Below are 26,080 nucleotides of genomic sequence, written 5' to 3' on the forward strand. Positions count from 1 at the left end.
CAAATATTTTCTTGTTAGGTTTAAGATGCACAGTGGTTTAGGAATATTATTTACAACATCGATGGGTTCCCTGGATATTATACATTTAAATGTAATTACTCTGAAAACGCAAAATACATATGATTTTGACCATAAACATGAAGCAAAAATGTTCACTACAACCGTAAAATACACTGAACAATAACACAGCAATTAATATGGCCATCTGACTGATCCCTATCACACAACTTCACTGTTCAACAGCAACCCCTACTGGCAGTGTTATTGCCGTGCATGGTCTTCAACTACAACGTTAACGTTATTACATAACAGACAGATGCTGAGATTAATGAAGTTGTAAGCGCAGCCTCTTTGTGGTACTAAAAATCAGAAATGAAACCTCAGGTTCGTTCAGCCGTTCCTATGGAGGAAATTAATGTAGTTTGGGGATAAACGCCGCAAATAAGGTCCGAGGTTAACACATGCTTTGATGATTTTCTATGCTTTGTTCAACGAGATATGTCTATGAACATGACCTTTATGAATTATGAAGCCTTTGTGCTTATTTTCATTACACAAATGCTTCAAAATTCACAAAAAATTCAATGTAGGTGATAGGCTTTGTTTTGTTCTATGAGATCATCTGTGTTCTACACACAGACCTTTTTTGTGTTTATCAAAACAAACCTCAAAATAATTTCTCCATAGCCTAGCTCTGTTAGTGCCTACAAAACGACCACATTACTATTGCTTTCTATAGGCATGACAGCTGAAGCATCAAATTGCAGCTGTGAAGAATTGCCAAGATGTGAGACAAATTCACTTAGTCTTAACTAATACAGAGGGGGAAAACATGAGCAGAAATTTCTCCTTTTCAAAGTAAAAAAAAACTGCAGTGAACATATTCAAACTTTTGGATAAACATGGTACTTTTGGGCTCCCCAGTGGCACAGCGGTCTAAGGCACTGCTTCACAGTGCTTGAGGCGTCACTACAGACCCTGGTTTGATTCCAGGCTGTATCATAACCAGCCGTGATGGGGAGTCCCTTAGGGCGGCACACAATTGGCTCAGCGTCGTCCGGGTTAGGGTTTGGCCAGGGTAGGCCGTCATTGTAAATAAGAATTTGTTCTTAACTGACTTGCTTAGTTAAATAAAAGTTTTTAAAAATATATATATGATAATTACCTGAAGAAAAGTGACCGATATTTCTCTGAGGCATTGCGTAACATTGTCAAAGATTCTAAATCAAACAACTGGTAGAGCAAATATGCTTCACCATGAACTAATCAAGCAGGACAACCAATGGAGGGCGTGTTCCTGTGTTTTCAAATGACAAAGTGCAGAATAACAGTAAAATGACATTCTCTGCATTTCAAGTCTGTTCTCACGCCAGGTGAAGATAGAGATCATCACACCTCTCGAGTCAACTGCCAGCGCTGACCCTGAAATTAACTGGTACTGTATCAGAATACCCTTCAGATCCAATCCAAAATATACTAGCCACACTTACATGATTCCTTCTAAACAGACAAGACATTTCATCCACTCACAAATTAAAAAAGGCCTCATTCAAATCTCCATTAAATAGCCTATCAATTCAAATATCACTTCAAAATAATATTTTCAGTTTTGGTTGGGAATGGTCCACAGTGCAGAACTAAACCAAATCAGAAACACAGGAAACCTGCCACAGAAAATAGGGAACACAGGACTAAGCAATGCAGAAAAACTTGTAACACTTTTAAATATGATTTTCACACTAACTTTTATTTTATTTTTTATACCTCCTCATTTATGGCTAAATTGGAAATGCATTATTATGACTCTTCAAAACGACTTGTGGTCTTACCAACACCACCAGCCTAGTAAGAAGCAAGATATACACCGAGGCACAAAGTTGGCTCACAGTGGTAAAAGGGGACTTTGCAAACCCACACTATTACTGTTGGCTAGGGGGCAGTAGTGAATGGGTTTTACCATAGGTTTGATACTCAAACCACCACTCCTGTCAAAACAGATTTGCATTTGGCTCATATGATCAGTGTAAAAGCAATATGGTTGAAATAAAGCATACCGGTAATTAGAGGTACTTCAATATCTGTCAATAAGTGGGTTAAATTCTATGTTAGCACAACTTCAGAACAGCACTACTTCATTTTAGGATGATGTTTTACCAATCTATGATGTAACAGTTGCATACAGCTTTCTATATCCAAATTGCAACGCTTGTGTTTTATTAAGTCTGTCAAACATGGCCTCTTTCAGTCCACACTGGAAAGAAGGGCTGATTTCCATAATCTTTGTCATTATGAAAGTAAACGATATTATCTCAAGCGCTCTAACTTCCTGTTGCTGCCACACAATATCAAACTTACAGTAGTCTTTAGACACCAATATCAAAAATTGTCACCAAAGCAAAATATGACCATTTAAAAACACAAAAAATATTTTCGCTACAATAGTATGATTCAAATGTACTATATGAAAAATAATATTTGACAACTCCCAGACAGTCACACAAGACATGCACAAGAACATTTTGCATAGCAAATGGACTACATTGTTCAGAACCTGTTGCTTTTCAAATCATGCAACCAGTTTCAGGGTGTTGCGGAACCAAACAGCTTCTCTTCTTAAATATATTCTCAGTTATTTATATATTTATATACAAAGACATAGACCACCTTTAATTTAAAAAAATACAACTTAATAGTAATAACTACTTTGTTACATAAAAATATGTTACTATAATCTGGCTATGGCCCTTGCTGTGGCAAGACAGGTGCAGCAGGTGGGAGGGGTTAGACGTATCAATCACAGTGGCTAGGATTACCTGACTAAAACGGACACTAAAGCTCCAAGGCCTTAGGATAGTAGTAACAGTTACAATACATACTATGGCAAAATTTTTGCTATGCATTCGTCTACTTGGTTTTGGCCTTGCCGTTTCCCAATTACTCAATGATAAAACATACAACTCCAATTCATGTCATTGAAATGTATTGAGGGCTTTTGCCCCCTCTTTCATGTCAACAATGCCAATTCTATTGATGGAAGGCAGACACTTTGTGAATAGTACACTTTTAAAAACAAACAGTCCCTAGTTGCTTCAAAGGGAATGTGTAGAAGAGGGTAGGTCTAAGATCTAAGGGAGAGCTAGCATGATAGCAGGCACACAGGGGTGGTACATAGCAAAAGGTCCTCGGCTTAAACTTACAGAGAAGCTCCATGGTATAGAAGCAGGCTGGCAGAATGATAACAGCTGCCATGTTGGGACATATATAAAAAAATAATACACAAATGTTTGTCACATACACCAGATAGGTGCATTGAAATGTGTTATTTTATGTGTTGTTTTTATAAACAAAGATAGTTCGATAATGGACTCTAAGGACTACTTGATTCAATATGAGTACAATATCCTTAGACGATTGATTTAGTTATTTTTTTGATTCGGAATCATCAAGACGATTCGAGTTAACTGACGTCAAGTGAGAAAGGTCAATTTAGCTGGGTCTTGAACACAGATAGTGATAATCTGGACGAATATGCCGTCCAGACACTAAAATGGCCCCGTAAGTGCCAACTTTTCCTGAGGGACTGAGAAAGTCACCTCTCCAAAAAAACACTTTCTTTTCTTTGTCCGTTGAAAGACTGAACTATATCTGAACTATAGCTAGCAAGGTCCGCCATTGAATTACCTTTACCAAACTTAAATCAAATAGAAACACTTAATAACATGTCAATTGGCCCCTATTGGTTGAACAGTCTCTGGTTGGGTTGATGTAATCCATAAATACCCCAGATCTACTGTATGTTCTTGCAGTAGAATGATGGCAAACATAGCTGATATTCCAGCCTCCCCATACTGGCGTTGGAATGATGGAACACCGACAGACAAAGCCGAAATACCAGTCGGGAAAGTCCTGTCTTATAGAATGCATATTGTATGGTTTTCAAGACGGCATTTTCAAGTGTAACTGACCTCATGCGTGATCCCTGCGTTTATGCATTATCCGAAGTGCATTTGTTTACATGCAGATAAGACTCATACAAGCTAATGCCGATATTTTCTTTTTTTCTCTTAAGCATCACAAGTGCGTTTTCGATAAATGCCTGGATGTAGCGGAAAGAACCTTGAAAAAAACTTGCTCCAACCACTGACATGTCAGTCCTGTCCTCCAACCTTCCCTACCACCACATCACCTCACAAAAAGCATGTGGAGAGGTCCCCACTAGACCAGGTGCCTCCAACTCTGGTCCTGGAGAGCATGTAGAATTCTATTCAAGCCCAGCACTAACACACACGATTCAAATAATCAAGGTCCAGATTGAAGACTGTGATTAGCTGATTATTTGACAGGTGTATTAGTACTATGGTGGATCAAAAGCCTGCTCCCCAGTTTCTCTCCAGGACCAGTCAGAGAACCCTGCACTAGACTGTCCAAAACCTCCCACCTGACCTCTTAGTCGCAGATCCTGTGGTTGGGTCAATCACCAAGGAGGGGGAAGCAAAGCAGGGCTCAACCCCACCTGTTCCACTTCAGCCCGGGTTTTTCCAAGCCCCTTCCCTCCTCACTCCTCAGTATCCACTCCGGGCAGGGGGGGTAGGGGATCACTTGAGGCGGTCGGAACGGAAGGAGTCTTCCACGGCGGGGTCAGTCAGCATGAGGTCCCCATCCAGCATGCCCAGCCCCTCAAGGACCAGGTGGTCCATCCTGAGGGGGTCGTCCAGGGCAAAGGAGTCCATCTCAAACCCTGGCACGTGGGACAGGGCGCTGGCGATCTCCTTGGAGAGGCCCAATGAACTGTCTCCTGGTGAAGAAAGAAAAGTGAGCTAGTAATACATAATAAATGTTCCATTTAGATGTTAATGTTCCAATGGGTGGCCCTAGCAGGAACCGAATCCACAACCCTTGACATTGTAAGTGCCATACTCTACCCACTGAGCCACTCAGGATTAGTGTTAGTTGTAGTTATATACTTAGAAAACATTCCTCTCCTACAGGCGAGTAATAGCCGAAGTGGTAGCCCAAATCTCACCTGTGAGGATGATGTTAGGGACGTTGTGGCATCCCTCTCCCCCAAAGTTCTGGTTGTTAAGGTGCTGCCTATCCCCTGAATCGTGGAGCTCCAGGAAGCCATGGTTGGGGTAGTAGGATTCCTCCTGGCCCTTTCCACCACTCCCACTGCCCAAGCCACCATGGTTGAACAACAGGCTGTCTACCGGAGTCTCCATGTTAAACTGAGACGGGAACAAAACACCAAACGTGAACTCAGGCAGACAAATACAGTACAACAGAACTCAGCAATGAAAGCAGAGGTGCAGTAGTCAATATAAATATGAGCCAGAGAGAAATAAAGTGTCTGCAGAAATGGTATACCTGCTGGTTCTGTCTGGAGGCGATCTGCAGGCCCAGGTAGGGATCATCCAACAGAGAGTTTAACAGTAATGTGTCCTACAACACAAAACACAGGTACTTTAGTGTAAAGACAGAACAACACGTCATACCAAGTTATGTTGAATGACATCACCTACAATATGTATTGTAGTAGTGACGTGGGGCTTCATTGATGCTACGTCCTACAGGCCAGTTTCACTGTGGTGCCAATGTCACCGCCCTTCAGCACACTAAGATTGGCTCTATTAATAGCAGTCCAGAGAGCAGACTTTCAACAACAGAGCCCAGGATCCATTTCACCTCACTTGGGCATGACAGCTTCCCCTCTCAAGTTTCACACACCACATTCTGCAGCTAAATAAACCTGTGCGCATGTTCAATGACATCATCTGTCAGAAGGATGTTGCGAAACAATCTCCAGTGGCAAGTTATGGAGCCAAGATGAGACTTGAGTGAGCATTGGAAATGTATTGAGAAGCTATACAGGTCCAGGAAATGTGAAGCATCAAGGAAATTATTGAGCCACAGTTATAACAATATGGCCTCCTGAATAGCCCAAGATCTGTTTAATAAATACAGTACCAGTCAAAAGTTTTTTAGAATACCTACTCATTCATGGGTTTTTCTAAATTTTTACTATTTTCTGCAGTGAACACAAAACTATGATATAAGAAATATGAAATCATGTAGTAACCCAAAAAAGTGTTAAATCAAAATATATTTTAGATTTGAGATTCTTCAAAGTAGCCAACCTTTGCCTTGATGACAGCTTTGTATTCTCTCAAACAGCTAGCTTCATGAGGTTTTCCTGGAATGCTTTTCCAACAGTCTGGAAGGAGTTCCCACATACAGTTGAAGTTGGAAGTTTACCTACACTTAAGTTGGAGTCATTAAAACTCATTTTTCAACCACTCCACAGATATCTTGTTAACAAACTATAGTTTTGGCAAGTCGGTTAGGACATCTACTTTGTGCATGACAAGTCATTTTTCCAACAATTGCTTACAGACAGATTATTTCACTGTATCACAATTCCAGTGGGTCAGAAGTTTACATACACTATGTTGACTGTGCCTTTAAACAGCTTGGGAAATTCCAGAAAATTATGTCATGGCTTTAGGAGCTTCTGATAGGCTAATTGACATCATTTGAGTCAATTGGAGGTGTACCTGTGGATGTATTTCAAGGCCTACCTTCAAACTCAGTGCATCTTTGCTTGGACAAACAATAGTACACAAGGACAAACAATAGTACGCAAGTATAAACACCATGGGACAGCACAGCCGTCATACCGCTCAGGAAGGAGACGTGTTCTGTCTCCTAGAGATGAACGTACTTTGGTGTGAAAAGTGCAAATCAATCCCAGAACAGCAGCAAAGGACCTTGTGAAGATGCTGGAGGAAACAAGTACAAAAGTATCTATTCCACAGTCAAACGAGTTCTATATCGACATAACCTGAAAGGCTGCTCAGCAAGGAAGAAGCCACTGCTCCAAAACCACCATAAAAAGCCAGACTACGGTTTGCAACTGCACATGGGGACAAAGATCGTACATTTTGGAGAAATGTCATCTGGTCTGATGAAACAAAAATAGAACTGTTTGGCCATAATGACCATCATTATTGTTTGGAGGAAAAAGGGTGAGGCTTGCAAGCCAAATAACACCATCCCAACCGTGAAGCACGGGGATGGCAGCATCATGTTGTGGCGGTGCTTTGCTGCAGGAGGGACTGGTGCACTTCACAAAATAGATTTTTTATTTTATTTTTTATTTTATTTTACCAGGTAAGTTGACTGAGAACACGTTCTCATTTGCAGCAACGACCTGGGGAATAGTTACAGGGGAGAGGAGGGGGATGAATGAGCCAATTGTAAACTGGGGATTATTAGGTGACCATGATGGTTTGAGGGCCAGATTGGGAATTTAGCCAGGACACCGGGGTTAACACCCCTACTCTTACGATAAGTGCCATGGGATCTTTAATGACCTCAGAGAGTCAGGACACCCGTTTAACGTCCCATCCGAAAGACGGCACCCTACACAGGGCAGTGTCCCCAATCACTGCCCTGGGGCATTGGGATATGTTTTAGACCAGAGGAAAGAGTGCCTCCTACTGGCCCTCCAACACCACTTCCAGCAGCATCTGGTCTCCCATCCAGGGACTGACCAGGACCAAACCTGCTTAGCTTCAGAAGCAAGCCAGTAGTGGTGTGCACGGTGGTATGCTGCTGGCAGGTAGATGCCATCATGAGGAATGAAAATTATGTGGATTTATTGAAGCAACATCTCAAGACATCAATCAGGAAGTTAAAGCTTGGTTGCAAATGGGTCTTCCAAATGGACAATGACCCCAAGCATACTTCCAAAGTTGTGGCAAAATGGCTTAAGGACAACAAAGTCAAGGTATTGGAGTGGCCATCACAAAGCCCTGACCTCAATCCTATAGAACATTTGTTGGCAGAACTGAAAAAGCATGTGTGAGCAAGGAGGCCTACAAACTGACTCAGTTACACCAGCTCTGTCAGAAGGAAATGGGCCAAAATTCACCCAACTTATTGTGGGAAGCTTGTGGAAGGCTACCCAAAACGTTTGACCCAAGTTAAACAATTTAAAGGTAACGCTACCAAATACTAATTGAGTGTATGTAAACTTCTGACCCACTGGAAATGTGATGAAGGAAATAAAAGCTGAAATAAATCATTCTCTACTATTATTCTGACATCTCACATTCTTAAAATAAAGTGTTGATCTTAACTGACCTAAAACAGGGATTTTTTTCTGGATTAAATGTCAGGAATTGTGAAAAACTGAGTTTAAATGTATTTGGCTGAGGTGTATGTAAACTTCCAACTTCAACTGTGTGCTGAGCAATTGTTGGCTCCTTTTCCTTCATTCTGCGGTCCAACTCATTCCAAACCATTTCAATTGGGTGATTGTGGAGGCCAGATCATCTGGTGCAGCACTCCATCTCTCTCCTTTGTGGTGAAATATTCCTTACACAGCCTGGAGGTGTGTTTTGGGTCACTGTACTGTTGAAAAACAAATGATAGTCCCACTAAGCCTGAGCTGACAGGGTAAAAATCTGTCTTTCTGGCCCTGAGCAAGGCAGCTAACCCACTGTTCCGTGGGCACAGAAGACATGGATGTAGATTATGGCAGCCCCCCGCACCTCTCTGATTCAGAGGGGTTGGGTTAAATGCGGAAGACACATTTCGGTTAGAATGCATTCAGTTTTACAACTGACTAGATATCTCCTTTTCCCTAAGTGCAAACCAGATGGGATGGCATATTGCTGCAGAATGCTGTGGTAGCCATGCTGGTTAAGTGTGCCTTGAATTCTAAAATCACTGACAGTGTCACCAGCAAAGCACCCCCACGCTTCACTGTGGGAACCACACATGCAGAGATCATCTGTTCACCTACTCTGCATCTCACAAAGACACAGTGGTTGGAACCAGAAATCTCAAATTTGGACTCATCAGACCGAAGTACAGATTTCCACCAGTCTATTGTCCATTGCTCGTGTTTCTTGGCCCAAGCAAGTCTCTTCTTATTGGTATCCTCTGCAGCAGAGGTAACTCTGGGTCTTCCTTTCCTGTGGCGGTCCTCATGAGAGCCAGTTTCATCATAACGCTTGGTGGTTTTTGCGACTGCACTTGAAAACTTACAAATTTCTTGAAATGTACCATATTGACTGACCTTTATGTCTTAAAGTAATGATGGACTGTCGTTTCTCCTTGCTTATTTGCTGTTCTTGTCATAATATGGACTTGGTCTTTTACCAAATAGGGCTATCTTCTGTATACCACTCCTACCTTGTCACAACACAACTGATTGGCTCAAATGCATTAAGAAAAGAAATTCCACAAATTCACTTTTAACAAATTGAAATGCATTCATGAATCTGGTTGAGAGAATGTCAAGAGTGTGCAAAGCTGTCATCAAGGCAAAGGGTGCCTACCTTGAAGAATCTTAAATATATTTTGATTTGTTTACAATTTCTTTGGTTACTACATGATTCCATGTGTCATTTCATAAGTTTGATGTCTTCGTTATTATTCTACAATGTAGAAAATAGTAAAAATTAAGAAAAACCCCAAACTTTTGACTGGTACTGTATATCCCATGACAGCAGAGTAATGTGTCATGTGTAAAGAGATAAAGATATTATACTATTTGATACTTGAGGATGCCACACACTAAGAGGCTGAACAGTGACCAATTTGCATGGCCAATTGTATAAATAAATCAGCTGATTATACAATACAAAATAGTGAACTAATTCTAGTTAGATGACAGAGTGAACTCTTAAAATATGTCCTTGTGTGCCCAGAAGCCATCAGGCTGACACTGGTTATGGTCTTCATAATAGATGTGCAGATGATTACATCATCCGGATCATTCTAGTTGACCTCAGTTTCTATCACAACCAACGATTACAACATTGCACTTGCTTTAAAACCATGCGTTTACAAAGACATCAAACCACGCTGGCTGTCATGCCCCTCTGCCTCAGAGAGGTGAGGTAGGTTAACCGTGACGGACCGATAGGAGGACGACAGAGGAAATTGTGGCTTTATTCAGCCAATTGGCGGGAGTGTGTTGTATGGGCTGGCACTGACTCCACTCACGTTGTAGAGGCCCAGGTCTGTGGCCAGAGAGTGGCTGATGTGCTGCAGCTGGGGAAGACTTCCCTGCTGCCTTTGCTGCTCCATCTGCTGCTGTTGGTCTTGCTGGTCCTGTTGTTGTTGTTGCTGCTGCTGCTGTTGCTGAGTTGACTGCAGGTCTTGCGTCTGCAGGCACTGGGAGTTCTGGCCCTGCTCACCCTGCTTCTCAATTTTGACTGACACCTTATGTTGCATCTGCTGGTTCTGGACATTGCGCAGGTTCTGCAGGTGCAGCTGCTGGAGGGCCTGCTGAGACTGGGCACGTTGCTGCTGGTGCAGCTGGTATTGCAAATGCAGCTGATGGTGTTGGTGTTGAAGCTGCTGTTGTTGATGTTGTTGTTGTAGTATCACGGACGGCTGGGAGAGCTGTTGTCCTGCCTGAGAGGCCTGCTGGGATGCTGGAGGACCTGGCTGATGAAGCTGCTGCTGGGGTTGGCTGAAGGGGTAGGGAGGGAGCCTCTGGTCCATGGGCAGTTTGCTGGTGTCCAGAGGGACGCCCTGGGAGGAGATAAACACATTGATTGGAAATGGAATACAAACTCAATTGGCATGCAGGTCAGCCAATGTTATGGTGCCATGTAGGCTTGAGCGGGATACAGTATAAACTATATACTGGGGTATTTTTGAAATACCCATGACATGATTTTCAATACGTCAAAACAATTGAGCTAGTTTTTTCATAAATTTGAATATTTGTTATTTTTAAATAAATACCTAGTCAACTTGTGCACTAGATAAAACAGCATTAGCTACCCTTGTACGCTGACGAAAAGGGAAGTTTACTTAAAAACTAGCAGTATTTCAATCTTCTCGATTCATCATAATTAAAAGCACAGCGCCATCTCCCATCCCTGGATTGAGGTACGTTTTCCGAGCCATATCTCACGCCGGCTCTGTGGTGTCCACATTCTGGCATAGCACAGTTCCAACCAGAGAGAGAAGTAATTAACGTCTAGTCAGGTTCTTTTGGCTAACTAAGTGGCTAGCTTGCAAGATCAATCTTCTTGGTTACAGCAGAAACAAATCCCCACCTGGATCATGATCCCTGACATCTACTATTTGTTTTGTGTGCAGCACAGGAACGGCATGAAGGTATGAACATCTGGATACCGCCCAACCCCAGGGCAGTGCTTATTCTGGCCTGTGATTAAATCATGGTAAAAGGAGAATGTAGGTAGACATTACCTGTGTTATGGAGGACAAGTTAGGAGAGATGGTGGGGGAGAACTGTTTGGAGTGGTGCCGGCGAGACTCCCCTCCCATGGGTAGGATCAGAGGGGAGAGCTGAGCTCGTCTCCGTGGCGACGTGCTGAGAGGCGACTGCCCCTGGCTAGTTAGCAGTGGCGAATAAGAGGAGCACGAGCCGGACCCTCCCACCCCGCTACTGTAACTAGGGTTACTGGCTGCGGTCTGGAGGGACTGTCCACTCAGGGAGGAGTTGCTGAGGGAGGAGTGCAGGGATTGGTTGCTCAGGGAAGACTGAAGGGAGGGGGAGGAGCTAAGGGAGGACTGCAGGGAAGGGTTGCTAAGCGACGAGTGCAAGGAGGTGGAGCTGAGGGAGTTGGGGAAGGAGTGGCTGCTGAGAGATGATTGGATGTTGGGGTTGCTTAGCGAGGACTGCAAGGAGGGGTTACTGAGAGTGTCCTGAAGAGATGCCAGGAGACCTGTTCAAATAAACAAGACAGATAAACAGATCTGAATATATAGCTACATAAAATAAAACACGCATTTTGAGTCCTGGTGTGAAAAGTTGTGGTAATGCGTACATAATACACTGGACAAAAATATAAACGCAAAATGTAAAGTGTTGGTCCAGTGTTTCATGAGCTGAAATAAAAGATCACAGAAATGTTCCATATGCACAAAAAGCTTATGTCTCTCAAACCTTGCGAACAATTTTGTTTGCCATTGAAAAGGAGTGGGACAAAAATTGTATAGGCCACAATCAACAGCCTGATCAACTCTATGCGAAGGAGATGTGGGAAATGGTGGTCACACCGGATACTGACTGGGTTCTGTTCCACGCCCCTACCTTTCTTTAAGGTACTGTATCTGTGAGGAACAGATGCATATCTGTATTCCCAGTCATGTCAAATCCATTGATAGGAATTTATTTCAATTGACTGGTTTCCTTATATGAACTGTAAACTAAAATCTTTGAAATTGTTGCATATTGCGTTTATATTTTTGTTCCGTGTAGAAGACCACAAACATCAAAATTCAATGAAAATGTATCGCAACATTTCATTGTTTTAACATTTACTTTGACAAATTGCAAACACAGTTTGTCTCTTGGCGATCATATCAGGAGGTATAACGCTAGCTCAGTCCCCTGAAGAGGCCCTGAACTACAGGGTGCATCTCAAGAGTCAAACTAGGTTTCCTTTCATTGTCTCCTATCCTTAATTTGCACCAGCAAATATCTGGTAAGCATTCACCATACTGTTATCACCTGTTTCCGTCAGTGACGAAGAGACAAGACGAGAAGAGCAAGCCACCTCAGACTATTGACATGAACCCTAGGCCTTGCCTCTAGACTGAAGTTAACATTTCCTGTGTGTGGTCGGCCAAATCACCTCAACACAGCTAAGGTCAGTAGGGCCATATAAAATCTTTTTAATTTCTTGCCTGATTCCGGTTATTTTTATTTACCCAAATTCCGTAGAGTTTTTCCAGGTCCCTGTTTTCCCCGTTTTTTTTCAGGCTTTCACTCTCAAAATGACACTTGAATTGAAAAACAACTAAATTGTTTTTTTTAGTCCACAACAATGCTTAAACCACATAAGGAGACCACTTTTGAGGTCTGGCAATTTTTGAGTGTAGTTAACCTTTAAATCCAGCGCACACCTAGCAAGAGGCTGTTCAGCTGTGTTTTAGTTATGATAGAGTTAGCAAACAAACACCCACTGGATTGATGCAAATAATCATATCATTCTGCCAGGTAGGCATAGGCTTTGTAGTTAACATTTAATTTAGAAGGTTTTTGGGAAAGCCTTTCCATCTACCAGAAGACTGTTTTCATTAGCATCAACGCTAACAGCTACACAAAGTGGTAACTGCATGCACCGCACGTACACAGATGGGGGAATTCTCGTTGCCTCTTCAGAAAGTTGCAGGAAATACAAATCACTGATGCATTCTGGTTATGTCTTATGATAAACCTGGGCAAATTAATTAATTTTCACTACATTTCATTGATTCCCTACTAAGTTCAATACATTTATTTTTTTACATTGTTGAATTCCATTTTATTGTCTAGATTATCTGATTCTGTCCACGTTCTCTGCATCAGGGAATTTTTAGGGCCCTAGGACAGCTAATTTTTCCGAATGCACAGCCCTGCACTTAACCTCTAGTTTCACTTTCTAAATAAATCTTACATGCACCCACCTAAATGAATATCGGCCTGTCTCCCTCTTGCACCAACACCCACTAGCTTCCTCCGTTTGATTCACAACTTAAACATTTTAACTTGTGACAGAAAGGGTTGTATTGTTCCTAGCATGCCTGCATGAGCGCATACACTAACATACACGCAAGAGAGAGGTGCTGAAGATCAACATGGCATACAATAAATAGCACACACACTCTTCAGCCTCTGTCCCGCAGCCCCTCCCTGTACCTGGCGAGTGGCGGAAGGCGTTGCTGGCATTAATACCCAGCTGGGTGAGGGTGGAGGCCAGGTTGCCCGTGCTGCTGCCCCCACTCATGGATGAGGGGTAGCCCGGCTCGTCTGGGTCCAGCGGGGTGGGCAGCGGCGACGGGAAGTGCAGGCTGGAGAGGTCGGGCAGGGAGCCCCCCGTGTTCAGGGCTGAGGGGGCATGGGGGGTGCTGGACTGCTGGTCCGGGGAGGGGAAGATACTGGAGGAGGAGATGGAGAAACTATTTAGAAAAACAAGAGAAACCACAGTGGTGTCTCACATTCGGCAAGAATTAGACACTGGGGTGCGTGTGATTTCCAGACAGACAGGGTGACCTCAGCGTCCCAGAACTAAACTGACTCACACCCAACATCAGCCTCCAGACACACGCAGCGAGAAAGAGAAAACGACAGAGAGAAAAAGAACAGAAGAATAGACCGAGGGGAGAAAGCGAACGAGGGAATAAATTACAGAGAGAACAAGGGGGAAAAAAGACATGGGAGACAAAGAGCAAGTGAATGAGAGAGGGAAAAAGAAAGTCCACTACACACACATTCCAATCTAAACCCCAGCTATGAGAGAAAGATAAAAGAATGTGCAACAGAAAGGCTACGGGGGAGTGTAACGTCATGTCAACCAACCCTCTGCATCCCTGGTTACACTGACTGCTAGTCATGACCAAGAAGAGGAGGATAGACAGAGGCTGAAAACGGAGGAAGATATTTCAAATGGCTGTTTCAATGGAGAACAAATGGAGATTGAGCGGAGGCTTTTACAGCAACAGATAGTGTTCAACAGAAAATCAGCCATGGATTAATTTGTCATACCTGAGGGCACACGCTAGCCATAGTACAATACTGCATCTCCTATCAGACTCCCCTCCATATATCGCTGCTTCACATTAAATAAATTACATTAAAAGTAAGCAACAACAACAAATTACATTAGGTCTACATTAATGCACAACATCGCAGGCTTTTATAACCATGTGTCTCCACTGAAACAAATTACTGTAGATAATTAATTGTGTGCAAACTTCTAGAGCCAAAGACATTTTCACATAAGTTATTCTCTCCTGTGAGAAAAGCTGTAGAAATGACTTGGATGTGTTTTAGAAGGATTGACTTACTTGATACCAGGAACTTCACAGGACTTGGGTCGAGAAGACAGCAGGGGAAACTTCTTGGTGTCCCAGGGCTTGAGCAGTTTGCCCTGATCCAGAACGTTCTCCTCAATGGGGGGAACTGGGTACGGAAACACTGTGGGTGACAAACAACATGATTGAGGAAATCAATTCACTGTCTCCTGGTCACAAGGATTTCTTTCCATTGTCAAGATTATTTGTGGTGTGTTTAAAGTAGGACCGAGTTGTTAGTGTACAGCGAGTGGGACTTTTAGACTCACTTCTTCTCCCCTCTCCTTCACTCTGACCTAGAGGAGCACAGAGAGATACAAGTCAGAGCACTGGGGCAAACTGGGAATGGGCTTAAGGCACAATCACAATAAAGCAATTATAACAATATGGTCACTTAGCAGACACTTATCTAAGTGGCAAACCCTCAACTCCCACTCCGATTTCTTAACTAAAAATATATGCTCTTGGTTTAGTCTTTAGTGAGTCCTCACCAGTGAGTCTGCCCTGAGGGGTGAGTGTGTGTCCAGCACTGAAGGGGTCTCCTGTAGGGGGGTTCATCACACTGGTGTGGAGGGCAGAGTCTGAGTTGGTCCTGCATAGAGAAAAGGCATCAGGAGAGGAGAAAGACATATCCAGGGGGTCTCTTTCCATTGTCACATCAACCACAAACACATTCGCCAAACAGGAAACTACTCAAGTCAATCCCTAACTCATTAGAAAAGTCCTCCGGTAACCACATCATGACAATCACCACTTGACTTTTACTCAGCCACAAACTAAGTCGATCCATGATATATTGGAACTCAGTCTTAAATATCAATTCATTCAATATAAAAAGGTTCAACACATAAAAAATACAAGCTCTTGGAAGATCTTTGAACGGCCATATCTCGCACTGGCACAATCGTCTGTTCATGTCTGCCCCAGGATAGTAAGTTGATGCCCTATATTGAGGGGGAGAAGAGAAGATAGAAGGAGAGGGTGGGATTCACCTGTTGAGTGCCATGGTGGGGAGGCGAAATAACTGGCTTTTGTCTCCTGGGAAGTTGCCCGAACAGTTCCTTTCGTGATCAACAACAAAAATGGCCATTATTCTCCAGAGAAGGATAATACATTTAAAAAATTGTAAAGAGAAGGCTTGGGACGAACAGCGAGCATAGGAGATGCAGAGACAGAGGGAGGAAGAGAGGGAGATTGACATTCTACAGAACACATGGCCCATCCAATAGATACTTTTCACTCATGTAGGTGGATACAGAAAATATTGAGTGAATTGAGTGCATTTGTGGGTGTGTGTTACTGCATGCTCATGTGCACGAATGTATGCATTCACAAGAGTGAGGTTGCGCTCATGCGTGTGTGTGCTCATGTGCTTCTGTAAGACTGGCTATTATGAGGTATTAAGAGGTTCTTAAATTCTCTGCTAAAACGGGGTCTCGCAGCGATCGGTTCACGTCAGTAGAACTTACGAGGCTGTTTATCAGTGTTTCCAGACCCCAGTGCTGATCTGGAAAGAATCGGACAGACTTGTGCCGCCTCCACCACAAACAAACATCAGGAGCAGCACCCTCCATTCAACCGGTTTAATGGAGGCCATTCCCCAAAGCGCAGCATCCAAGCGAGCAGGGATTAGAAACGCTGGTTTAGAGCGGACTTCATTTTATTCATGTGTCAACTCAAATTTATATGTCATCTCAACATGCCTTTATTTTTTGCAGAGATTAAGATAAGTGGAACTGTTGGGAGGTGTGTAAGAGTCATAATTTCATGTCAAAGCCAGTTTCCCTTTCTCAAAGAGTATGTCCTTTTCCATTTAGCAGAGAAAGAAAGAAAAGAAAGAAGAGGACTGGCAAGAAGGGAAAAAGGTGGGAGTTTCTTTCCAAAACTTGAAGAAAAAAAGAGTAAGTGTATTCAGATGCCAGAAAAAAGGGAGGAAAGTGGAGAAAATAAAACTAAAAGTTCTGAAAAGCAACTGAATTCGAGGCTATGAAGGAAAGCTAAAATCAGGCGTCTTGTTAGTCAGTCCCAATTGCGTTAGTATGCATTGTTACCTTAAAACCAAGCTATAATGCTGCAGAGAAAAACAACTAAGCACAATACATAAAAAATTAACAGGCTTTCCCGGGGATACCCATGTCTCTGCAGATTGGGGTCCACTCCAGAACATTACCTTCTCCAACTGGTGTCCGGAGGTGGGGACAGATAGGCTGAGTTGTATGGAGAGCTGTCCACCTGAGGAGCACACAAGTCAAGGCAACAACTAAATCTACTCTTCTCATCCACATTTAGGGATTTACAACCAGGGATTTGGTCAGCACAACATAGAAAATGACAAAATAATATATTATCAAAGCAGTCCTTTGCCTAAGTAGAGCAAAACTCTGGATTAGCTCCTAGATTGTGCTTTGTGGAATACCCCCCAGACTCTGGTCTCAGAAGTATTGTGAAGAATACTTACTCTCCTGTAGGGGCGCACTGGGGAGATGAAGCGCCTGTCCCTCTGGACCCGCTCTACCAGGCCGTGGTGCCGTGTGGAGCGGCTGGAGTCCAGGTTAGAGTGGAACAAACCCTAAGAGAGGGGGAAAGATGAGGGAAACAAGTAGGAGAACAGAGAAACAGAAAGGGAGAGAAGATAAAGAGGGGTGCAAGAGAAGAGGGAGAGACACCATGGTGTTTAAAACCTGTTGAGGATAGAGGGCGCTATTTACACTTTGGGGGAAAATCGTGCCCAATTTAAACGGCCTCGTACTCTATTCTTGCTCGTACAATATGCATATTATTATTACTATTGGAGAGAAAACACTCTAGTTTCTAAAACCGTTTGAATAATATCTGTGAGTAAAACAGAACTCATTTTGCAGCAAACTTCCTGACAGGAAGTGGAAAATCTGAAATCGATGCTCTGTTCTAGGGCCTGCCTATAAATGTGCTTGATATTTATTAGTATACATGCACTTCATACGCCTTCCACTAGATGTCAACAGGCAGTGAGAGAAGAAATGGAGTGTATAACATGATCTGAGGTCGAATAAAAGCTCTTGGCATGACGTGACCCCAATTTCCTGTTTTCTGGAACGCGCGAGAAGGGACCTGGTATTGCCTTCTGTAAAGCTGTCGTTATAGACGACTAATATCTCCGGCTTTGATTTTATTTGATACATGTGACAATATCATCGTAAAGTATGTTTTTTCAATATAGTTTTATTAGATTATTGAATTTTTTTCGGGACGTTAGGCGAGTTGTTCTGGACAAAGGACCCCTTGTACAACATTCTGTAGGACCCATTTTATGATGCTATTTCATATATCTGTCGAACATGTGAACTAGTAGTTTGCGCCCAGATTTTGGGCATGATCTCGCCATAACGTAAACTGCATGTCGTAATGAAGTTATTTTTAGAATTCTAACACGGCGATTGCATTAAGAACTAGTGTATCTATCATTTCCTATACAACATGTATTTTTTAGTAATGTTTATGAATAGTTATTTGGTCAGAATATGTGAGTGTCAGAAAAATATCCGGACGTTGTGGGAAAAATATGCTATGTTAGCACAATGTATAACCACTGATTTCAGCTCTAAATATGCACATTTTCGAACAAAACATAAGTGTATGTATAACCTGATGTTATAGGACTGTCATCTGATGAAGCTTATCAAGGTTAGTCAAAAATTATATATCTTTTGCTGGTTTGTTACGATCGCTAACTTTTGCTGCTGGAAAGAAAGATATTTCTTTAATATCCAATATTTCAGATTTTTTAAGTGTTTTACAGCGAAAACACAATATAGCATTATATTAGCTTACCACAATAGCCAGAAACACAAGCCATTTAGGCCTAAATGGCTTGTGTTTCTGGCTATTGTGGTAAGCTAATATAATGCTATATTGTGTTTTCGCTGTAAAACACTTAAAAAAATCTGAAATTTTGGCTGGATTCACAAGATGCTTGTCTTTCATTTGCTGTACACCATGCATTTTTCAGAAATGTTTTATGATGAGTATTTAGGTATTCCACGTTGGTCTCTATAATTACTCTGGCTGCTTCGGTGCTATTTCTGACGGTAGCTGTGATTGTAGCTGCAATGTAAAACTGATTTATACCTCAAATATGCACATTTTTCGAACAAAACATAGATTTATTGTATAACATGTTATAAGACTGTCATCTGATGAAGTTGTTTCTTGGTTAGTTTGGTTGGTTCTTGGTTAGTTAGGTTGGCTTTGTGCATGCTACCTGTACTGTGAAAAATGTCTGTCCTTTTTTATATTTGGTGGTGAGCTAACATAAATATATGTGGTGTTTTCGCTGTAAAACATTTTAAAAATCGGACATGTTGACTGGATTCACAAGATGTGTATCTTTCATTTGCTGTATTGGACTTGTTAATGTATGAAAGTTAAATATTTCTCAAATATTTTTTGAATTTCGCGCTCTGCCTTTTCAGTGGAATGTGGGAGGAGTTCCGCTAGCGGAACGCTGGGGCTAGACAGGTTAAATTGGTGTCAAGTGATTGTATGGATAGATTTTTAGGCTATATATTAATGTGGACCCTCACACACACTGAGGATTAAAAAAAAAAGTGAGCCTCCCTCACCTGAAAGTCGCCTGGGTTCCTGCCGATCTGATTAACGTTGGGTAGGGAGCCCCCATAGTACGGGCCCTGGGTTCTAGCCAGACGCACTTTCTGAGCCTGGATCTGGAGAACAAAGAGGCAAATGGAGACTTTATGAATACCTAATGTCTTTTGTAAGACAAACTGCAATACTTGTGTCCTTGAAATATTTCACTGCTGGATTGCTGCATAGCCTACACAGAGACAGACGCCACATCAGTGGACTGAGATAATCAAATGGGTAACAAGATCATCAAGAGTTTGTTGTAGTGTGCTTTATCACCTGCAAAGCTGTGGTTGTCCTATGTCACAATAGAATGTTTGAAATGAGCTGGCCCGTTCTTTTAGTAAGACACTGTCTGGCCATTTTCATTAATGACACAGCCAAACATCTTGGTGTCTTTTCAGACCTTGTTCTTTTGAGTAAGAACTTGACATGTTATAATGTGCTGTCCTGCCTCTGACATCTTTCATGCAGTCTCTCAACCTTTAAAACAGAGGGCAGTGAGTTCATCATTGTAAAAGATATGGACAATCATTCACAGGGAAAACCACACGTATTGAGGAAAAGCTGTTAAATTATTATTTCTAAGAAAAATAAGAACTTTGAAAACAGTCACAAAGCAACAAAATCCCCCACCGGCATATTGGATATTGCTAATAACACCCAGGAGTTGACTAATACATTTCAAGTTGGACAAAACATTTCCAGCGAGGTGACAGTGAGAAAATACTGCTTTGTGTACCTCCCAAATGTGACTTTGGCAGTGTAACATATCATTATGAGAGCAGAAGAATTTGAGACAAAGTCTTCAAATGACATGAGATTAAATCTGCCCTTACAAAGTTCCCTTCTAAAATGGATTCATGTGAACCACTACTGTTCCAGAATAGAGATAAGATAGACCGACTGTGTCATATTTTACAAACCAGACTGTGTCATATTTTACAAACCCATCTAAAAATGTCCAAAAGCCTTAAAGCTTGAATCCTTAATTGTGAAACTGGGATATTACAACAACAAAGAAGTTAAAGAACACTTTTTTCCCGCTCTGACATCATTGCACCAGCGATAGAACAGCAGAATATGTGCTACAATTTCTACTATGATGGGTGACGCTCCTCACCTTCACTTCGTCAACAAAACAAATGCAATAACAACAGCCATGGGGAGGAAGGTGAAGCTGTTTCCCCTACTGTGGATTCAACCCCCTCTCTTTTACATAGGCCTAGCCACAGTCCAATACAATTACAGTAGCTAGAGCTTTCAGTGTTCATCACACTGATGACAATATGAATTCTTCACACATATACAGGCTGTACAACCAAACTGATGAATAAATACAATAAATGAATGGAAGTGGGCAAATCCATGGTAACATTTGCACAGACTCAAATTTACACCAAACAAAAAAACATTGATTTATAAGTTTAACAAACCATAGAACTCTATTCACAAGTACTACTTTTAACAATTTCCACTGAACATTTTACAAAAGCACATTTGCAGGAAGAACTGTGCAGATACAAAGTCTGGAAACAGAATAAAACTGAGTGAAAATTTACCAAAATTCTGTTATCAAACTTTGCACCTGCACAGTTTTTCCAGTAAATGTTTTTTATTTACTGAGTAAATTGTTCAAAGTAGTCATTGTGCATAGAATTGCATGGTTTGTTAAACTTTGAAATCAATGGTTTTTGTTTGACATACATTTTAAAGTGAAGTCTCAGCGTAATTCTGTACTACTTTACTGCATAGTTCGTGCCTGCTCACTCTCGCACACACACACATCAGTTTCGCAGCATGCTCCGTCTCCATTTACCGGTAACTGCGCCCCTGCCTTGCTATTAGGCTGATTGGACCACCCTGATAAAAAGTATATTAGATGGGGAGGTTGCAAAGGACAAGACTCAACAGAATTCCCAGAAAGGGCAGTGGTTGAGATGGCAAAGGGGAATACCCGTGAATGAAGGAAGTGGGGTGTTATGAGCGGTTGGGATGAGCCAAGACTTGAGCCCTTGAATGTGCTGCCCAACAATGCAATTTATGAGAGGGTGAGTCTTTGGGCTCCCAAGTGGCGCAGCGGTCTAAGACACTGCATCACTACAGTCCCTGGTTCGAATCCAGGCTGCATCACATCCGGCCATGATTGGGAGTTCCATAGGACAGCGCACAATTGGCCCAGCGTCGTCCGGATTTGGCTGGGGTAGGCCATCATTATAAATAAGAATTTGTTCTTAACTGACTTGCCTAGTTAAATAAAAGTTTTTTAAAAATGTAATCATGAATCAGCATGATTTGCCCTCTTCTTTCTACTCCTCCGTCTCAGTCTGCATCACATTCACCTCAAAATGTATAGGTTATTCGTAGAGGGGGGAAATTGTGGGCATTCAAATGTTTCTAAAAGATTGAATTTGCTAAAAAATATGTTAAATTCATTAATAACCAAATTAATAATTCGTATCGTTTGAAAATCAGTTCAAGCTTATTTACTTCAAATTGAAAGATCCTTAGAATAAACTCTGGGGTGTATTCATTGTCTTGCAACGGAATCCCGTTTAATTAAGAAACCAAACGTACACAAACAGAGCAAACGATGAAAAAAAGGGGGCGACCTACCGGAATTTGTCCAATAGAAACTCTCGTTTTAGTTGAAAAAAAGTTTATGTTTGGAGTAAACGGCTAGTGTTGCTAAACGTTTTGCAACAGAATCGGCGTAATTAATACAGCCGTGGAGTTCCAAAAAACACACCATTTTGTGAATCTTAAACTCAGTGGAAAAATAATTGAGTTGGTTGCAGTATGCCAAGAGTTTGCAATCTGTTCTGCTGTGGTGGTTAACAGCAGCCACTATGAACAACTTCACTTAATGCACAGTCTAGCCACTATGAACAACTTCACTTAATGCACAGTCTATTTGACAAACTAACTCAGCACTGAAAAGCTAACGTTAAGCCAAAACATGGCTGGTAACTAACGTTATCAACCAATCACACAGTTCAGCAGTTCTTAGGTAGTTTGGTTTGTAAATGTGGGACAAACGAAAATATTTTAAAAAGTTAATTATAACTACAATGTCTCGTTAACATTAACTCACTACGGGTAGTTAGCTAGCTAACGTTAAATAAGTAACGTAACGAACTAGTTAACGTTAGCTACTGAATTTGAAATACTATTTAGCCCCAGGTGGCTAACTCGGGGCTAGTTAGATAGTTTATTTACGCTAACGTTAGTTAACTAGCTAGCTGGTTCGCATTCCACTTTTGACAAGTTAGATAAGATAGCAATCAACATCGTAGTTAGCTAGTTAACGTTAAGTAGGTGAAATAACTAGACATTCAAACTCCAACAGATGAGAGGCAAGTCGTGGATAACGTTCATTATTGGCTAGAGTTAGTTAGCTAACGTTATATTAGTTTATAATTTTCGTATTTTTTGTTGACAAGCCCCGGGCCTGTACTTACTCCAGCTTTCCTCTCCTGCCTCCCCCCTCCGACTTACCCTGGTAGAGGTGATGTCCATCATAACCTCCTGAAAAGCAGCAGTCTCTTCAGCCTGACGTTGGGTATGTAGAGCTATTTTCTCGCTAAATTTTCGGGGGTTCGATGCCCCAGACCCAGCACCCGAACTGGGTCCTGCTCCGGGTCCACAACCGCCTACATCCGTAGCAGACATCTTTGCCGAACGACTTCACGCAGTGGGATGATCTGACTTGGTCTTCACTAACGTTAGTTACCATAGCCACAAAGTGATACGGGCCGCCTATTTCTACAATGTATCTAATTAAATGTTATTTTAAACCTAACATGAACAACACAGTTAACTTTAAATGAAGAACAAAAAGCTATTTTTTGTTTTCATGAATTTGTACAATATTGCCAATTTTTACTTTATGGCTGTGGTAACTAGCTAGTCGAAACCATCTGACTTGTGGGAAAACAAGAGGGGAGGAGAAAGTCAGAGCGCCCAAACGCAATATGGGGCATGTAGTTTATTTTAATATAAGGCTAGGTCAACAGAAATTACAGCTCTGTATAATGGATATTTTGGATATTGATTAAAAAAAATCAAAAAAAATCAAAAACACAACTATTGTATTGGTTGGTTGTGCATGGAAGTTGAACCCACTTACATTCTACTGTCTTTACATGGATTTGGGGGTCTTTCTGTTTTGTGTAGGGTTTGTGAAAGGAAGGAACACATAGGAGTCAACAAGTAAGTTTACAGTCAGGACTTCTTTTCGGGTAAATCCGTTTGAATTCAATCACTTTTTGACAGCATCCTTTTTGATTTAAACAAAACTTTCCTACATGTTTGCACAGGGAAGAAGTGGTCAGAAAGTGACTTTTTGAACCTGAATCCCAAAACATTCAGGAGATAAAGGTGCTCAAAGTTGACCCATTTTGCATACCCACCATACCATGAGACATCCATGTCTTCATCACTGGAAAAGATAAACGGCTGAGTTTGATATCATTTAAAAGCTTACAAACAGGGTTATCAAACTATTTAATAATTTCTTGAACAATATGTTTTTTTAATAAAGATTACATTTTTTACCGTTTAACATCAATTATCTAAAAAGTCTGATTTTATTTCTTCATATTCACATACATATATAAAATATTTTTTGATTTGTTTAACACTTTTTTGGTTACTACATGATTCCATATGTGTTATTTCATCATTTTGATCTCTTAGTTATTATTCTACAATGTAGAACATTTTAAAAATAAAGAAAAACCCTGGAATGAGTAGGTGTGTCCAAACTTTTGACTGGTACTGTATGTTGTAGCTTAGACCCTATTTTTACATCATCTGAGGTTTTTGTGTTGTGCCCGCCATCGGTTGAGACACAACATTCTCTTAAATACAGGGTGGGTGTCATTTCAATCATAGGTCCATTCTATGAAATATATTTATATCCCTTCAGACCTCTCCAATTTAGCTGGTACACCATTGACATTTTAATTGAATTGAAATTTTTGCTTCTAATTACTAACACAAAGATTGCCGCTGGTCCACCCATTGTCGAATGTCAACTTAAATGGTCATGTATATTCTATGATCTCAATAGGTTTCCTATGGAGAATTGACAGTATAATATGAAACAACTGATATTCCCATACAAGTCAACATTGTGTGTAATTGACATTTAAGAAGGAAAAAATATTTTTTTAATTCAAAAAACATTTTTAAAGAAATTATGAAATAATTTAAAAACCCTGTTCATAAGCTTTTAAATATATAAATCTCAACTGTTTATCTTTTCCAGTGATGAAGAGATGGATGTGTCACGTTCCTGACCGGTTTTCTGTTATTTTGTATGTGTTTGACGGTCAGGGCGTGAATTTGGGTGGGTAGTCTATGTTATGTGTTTCTATGTTTGTATAAGGGTGACCTCTCAATTAGAGGCAGGTGGTTTTCATTTCCTCTGATTGAGAGTCATATTAAGGTAGGTGTTTTCACACTGTTGGTTTGTGGGTGGTTGTCTCCTGTGTCAGTGTTTGTCGCGCCACACGGGACTGTCTCGGTTTATGTAGTCTGTTCCTGTTCGTGAGTTCTTCGTGTTTTATGTAAGGTCCAGGTCTGTCTACTCCGTTTTGTTATTTTGTTAATTATTCAAGTGAATTTCGTTTCGTGTTTTTTCGTCTTTACTTTAATAAATATCATGTCTTGTCACAACGCTGCATTTTTGGTCGAATCCCTGCTCCTCCTCTTCGGATGAAGAGGAGGAGGAAAGCCGTTACAGGATGTCTCATGGTATGGTGTGTGTATGCAAAATAGGTCAACTTTGAGGACTTTTATCTCTTGACTATTTTGGCATTCAGGTCCAAAAAGTAACTTTCTGAGCACTTCTACAATGGGAAAATATATAAGGAAGGTTCTATTCAATTCAAAAGGGGTGCTGTCAAAAAGTGATTTAATACAAATGGCTTTACCTTTAAGTCACATTCTCTAAATTAATTTTTATCTAAAGTGCCACTTACCTTGGTCTACATTGCACCTCCCTGCCCCCCTGACTAAGCACAGAGGGGCGAAGCCACAAACCAGTGTGATAGAGAAAAGAACAACCAATGCTCCCAGCTTTACCTCCAGGCCAGGGACATCAGCTGGGTTCATCTGCACTTCAGATGGTCACCCGGAGAGGGCAACAGAAGAAGATCCTTTTCTGAGAGCAATGTCTGCACAACCTGCTTCTCTCTCACGTCCGAGTAAAACAGCAAAATGTAGCTCTCAGATGCTCTCCATTGGCTTACAGTTGAATGGGGAGGGGAGACCACCTGTATCAGAGAAGTTTGAGGAACATTTGCCTACATTCAAGTCAATACAAATAAACACAGTTTTACATTTATTGCAAACATTTTCATAGTGCCCATGGTTTAGAGTGAGAGACTTCTGTGACAATGTCACATTGTAACATCTGCTCTGGGATCTTGGCAAACAAATAATATGAATTCCCAGATACAGTATGTGAAATGATCTGGAAAGTAAAGTTTGTGTAGGAAAGGGGGGCATAGAAAGCATGTGACTGATGTAACATCAGATAACATTAAATTGCTTTACTGGGACTGTTATAATATCCTGTATAGCTGGTTAGAAAGTTTTAAAAACTATAGCTATTCCATCAAAA

General features: G+C 41.3%; 1 protein-coding gene across 2 annotated transcripts; it reads right to left on the minus strand.

Annotated features, from left to right (window-relative positions):
• Positions 1–1,728: 1,728 nt before the first annotated feature.
• LOC129837054 (CREB-regulated transcription coactivator 2-like) lies at positions 1,729–23,165 on the minus strand. Of its 2 annotated transcripts, XM_055902943.1 has the most exons (14): positions 22,948–23,165; positions 19,428–19,529; positions 17,285–17,395; positions 16,997–17,058; positions 15,819–15,887; positions 15,318–15,418; positions 15,096–15,122; positions 14,821–14,950; positions 13,673–13,911; positions 11,236–11,714; positions 10,015–10,548; positions 5,365–5,439; positions 5,024–5,225; positions 1,729–4,795 (listed from the first exon to the last, which is right to left on the minus strand). In XM_055902943.1, the coding sequence occupies exons 1-14, from the start codon at positions 23,119–23,121 to the stop codon at positions 4,596–4,598; spliced, it is 2,505 nt and encodes an 834-aa protein (XP_055758918.1). In that variant the 5' UTR covers positions 23,122–23,165; the 3' UTR covers positions 1,729–4,595. The 2 variants fall into 2 exon arrangements, with proteins under 2 accessions (XP_055758918.1, XP_055758919.1); XM_055902944.1 differs by lacking the exon at positions 15,819–15,887.
• Positions 23,166–26,080: the final 2,915 nt, after the last annotated feature.

This window comes from Salvelinus fontinalis, chromosome 38, assembly GCF_029448725.1.
Source record: "Salvelinus fontinalis isolate EN_2023a chromosome 38, ASM2944872v1, whole genome shotgun sequence".
NCBI classification, from domain to species: domain Eukaryota; kingdom Metazoa; phylum Chordata; class Actinopteri; order Salmoniformes; family Salmonidae; genus Salvelinus; species Salvelinus fontinalis.

Coding starts and splice junctions, on each gene's coding strand:
- LOC129837054 (XM_055902943.1), bottom strand. CDS start 23,121: ATGTCTGCTACGGATGTAGGCGGTTGTGGACCCGGAGCAGGACCCAGT. Junction 14,951..15,095: donor TGAAGGAGAGGGGAGAAGAA/GTGAGTCTAAAA, acceptor TGTCACCCACAG/TGTTTCCGTACCCAGTTCCC. Junction 4,796..5,023: donor CCCTAACATCATCCTCACAG/GTGAGATTTGGG, acceptor TTTCTTCACCAG/GAGACAGTTCATTGGGCCTC.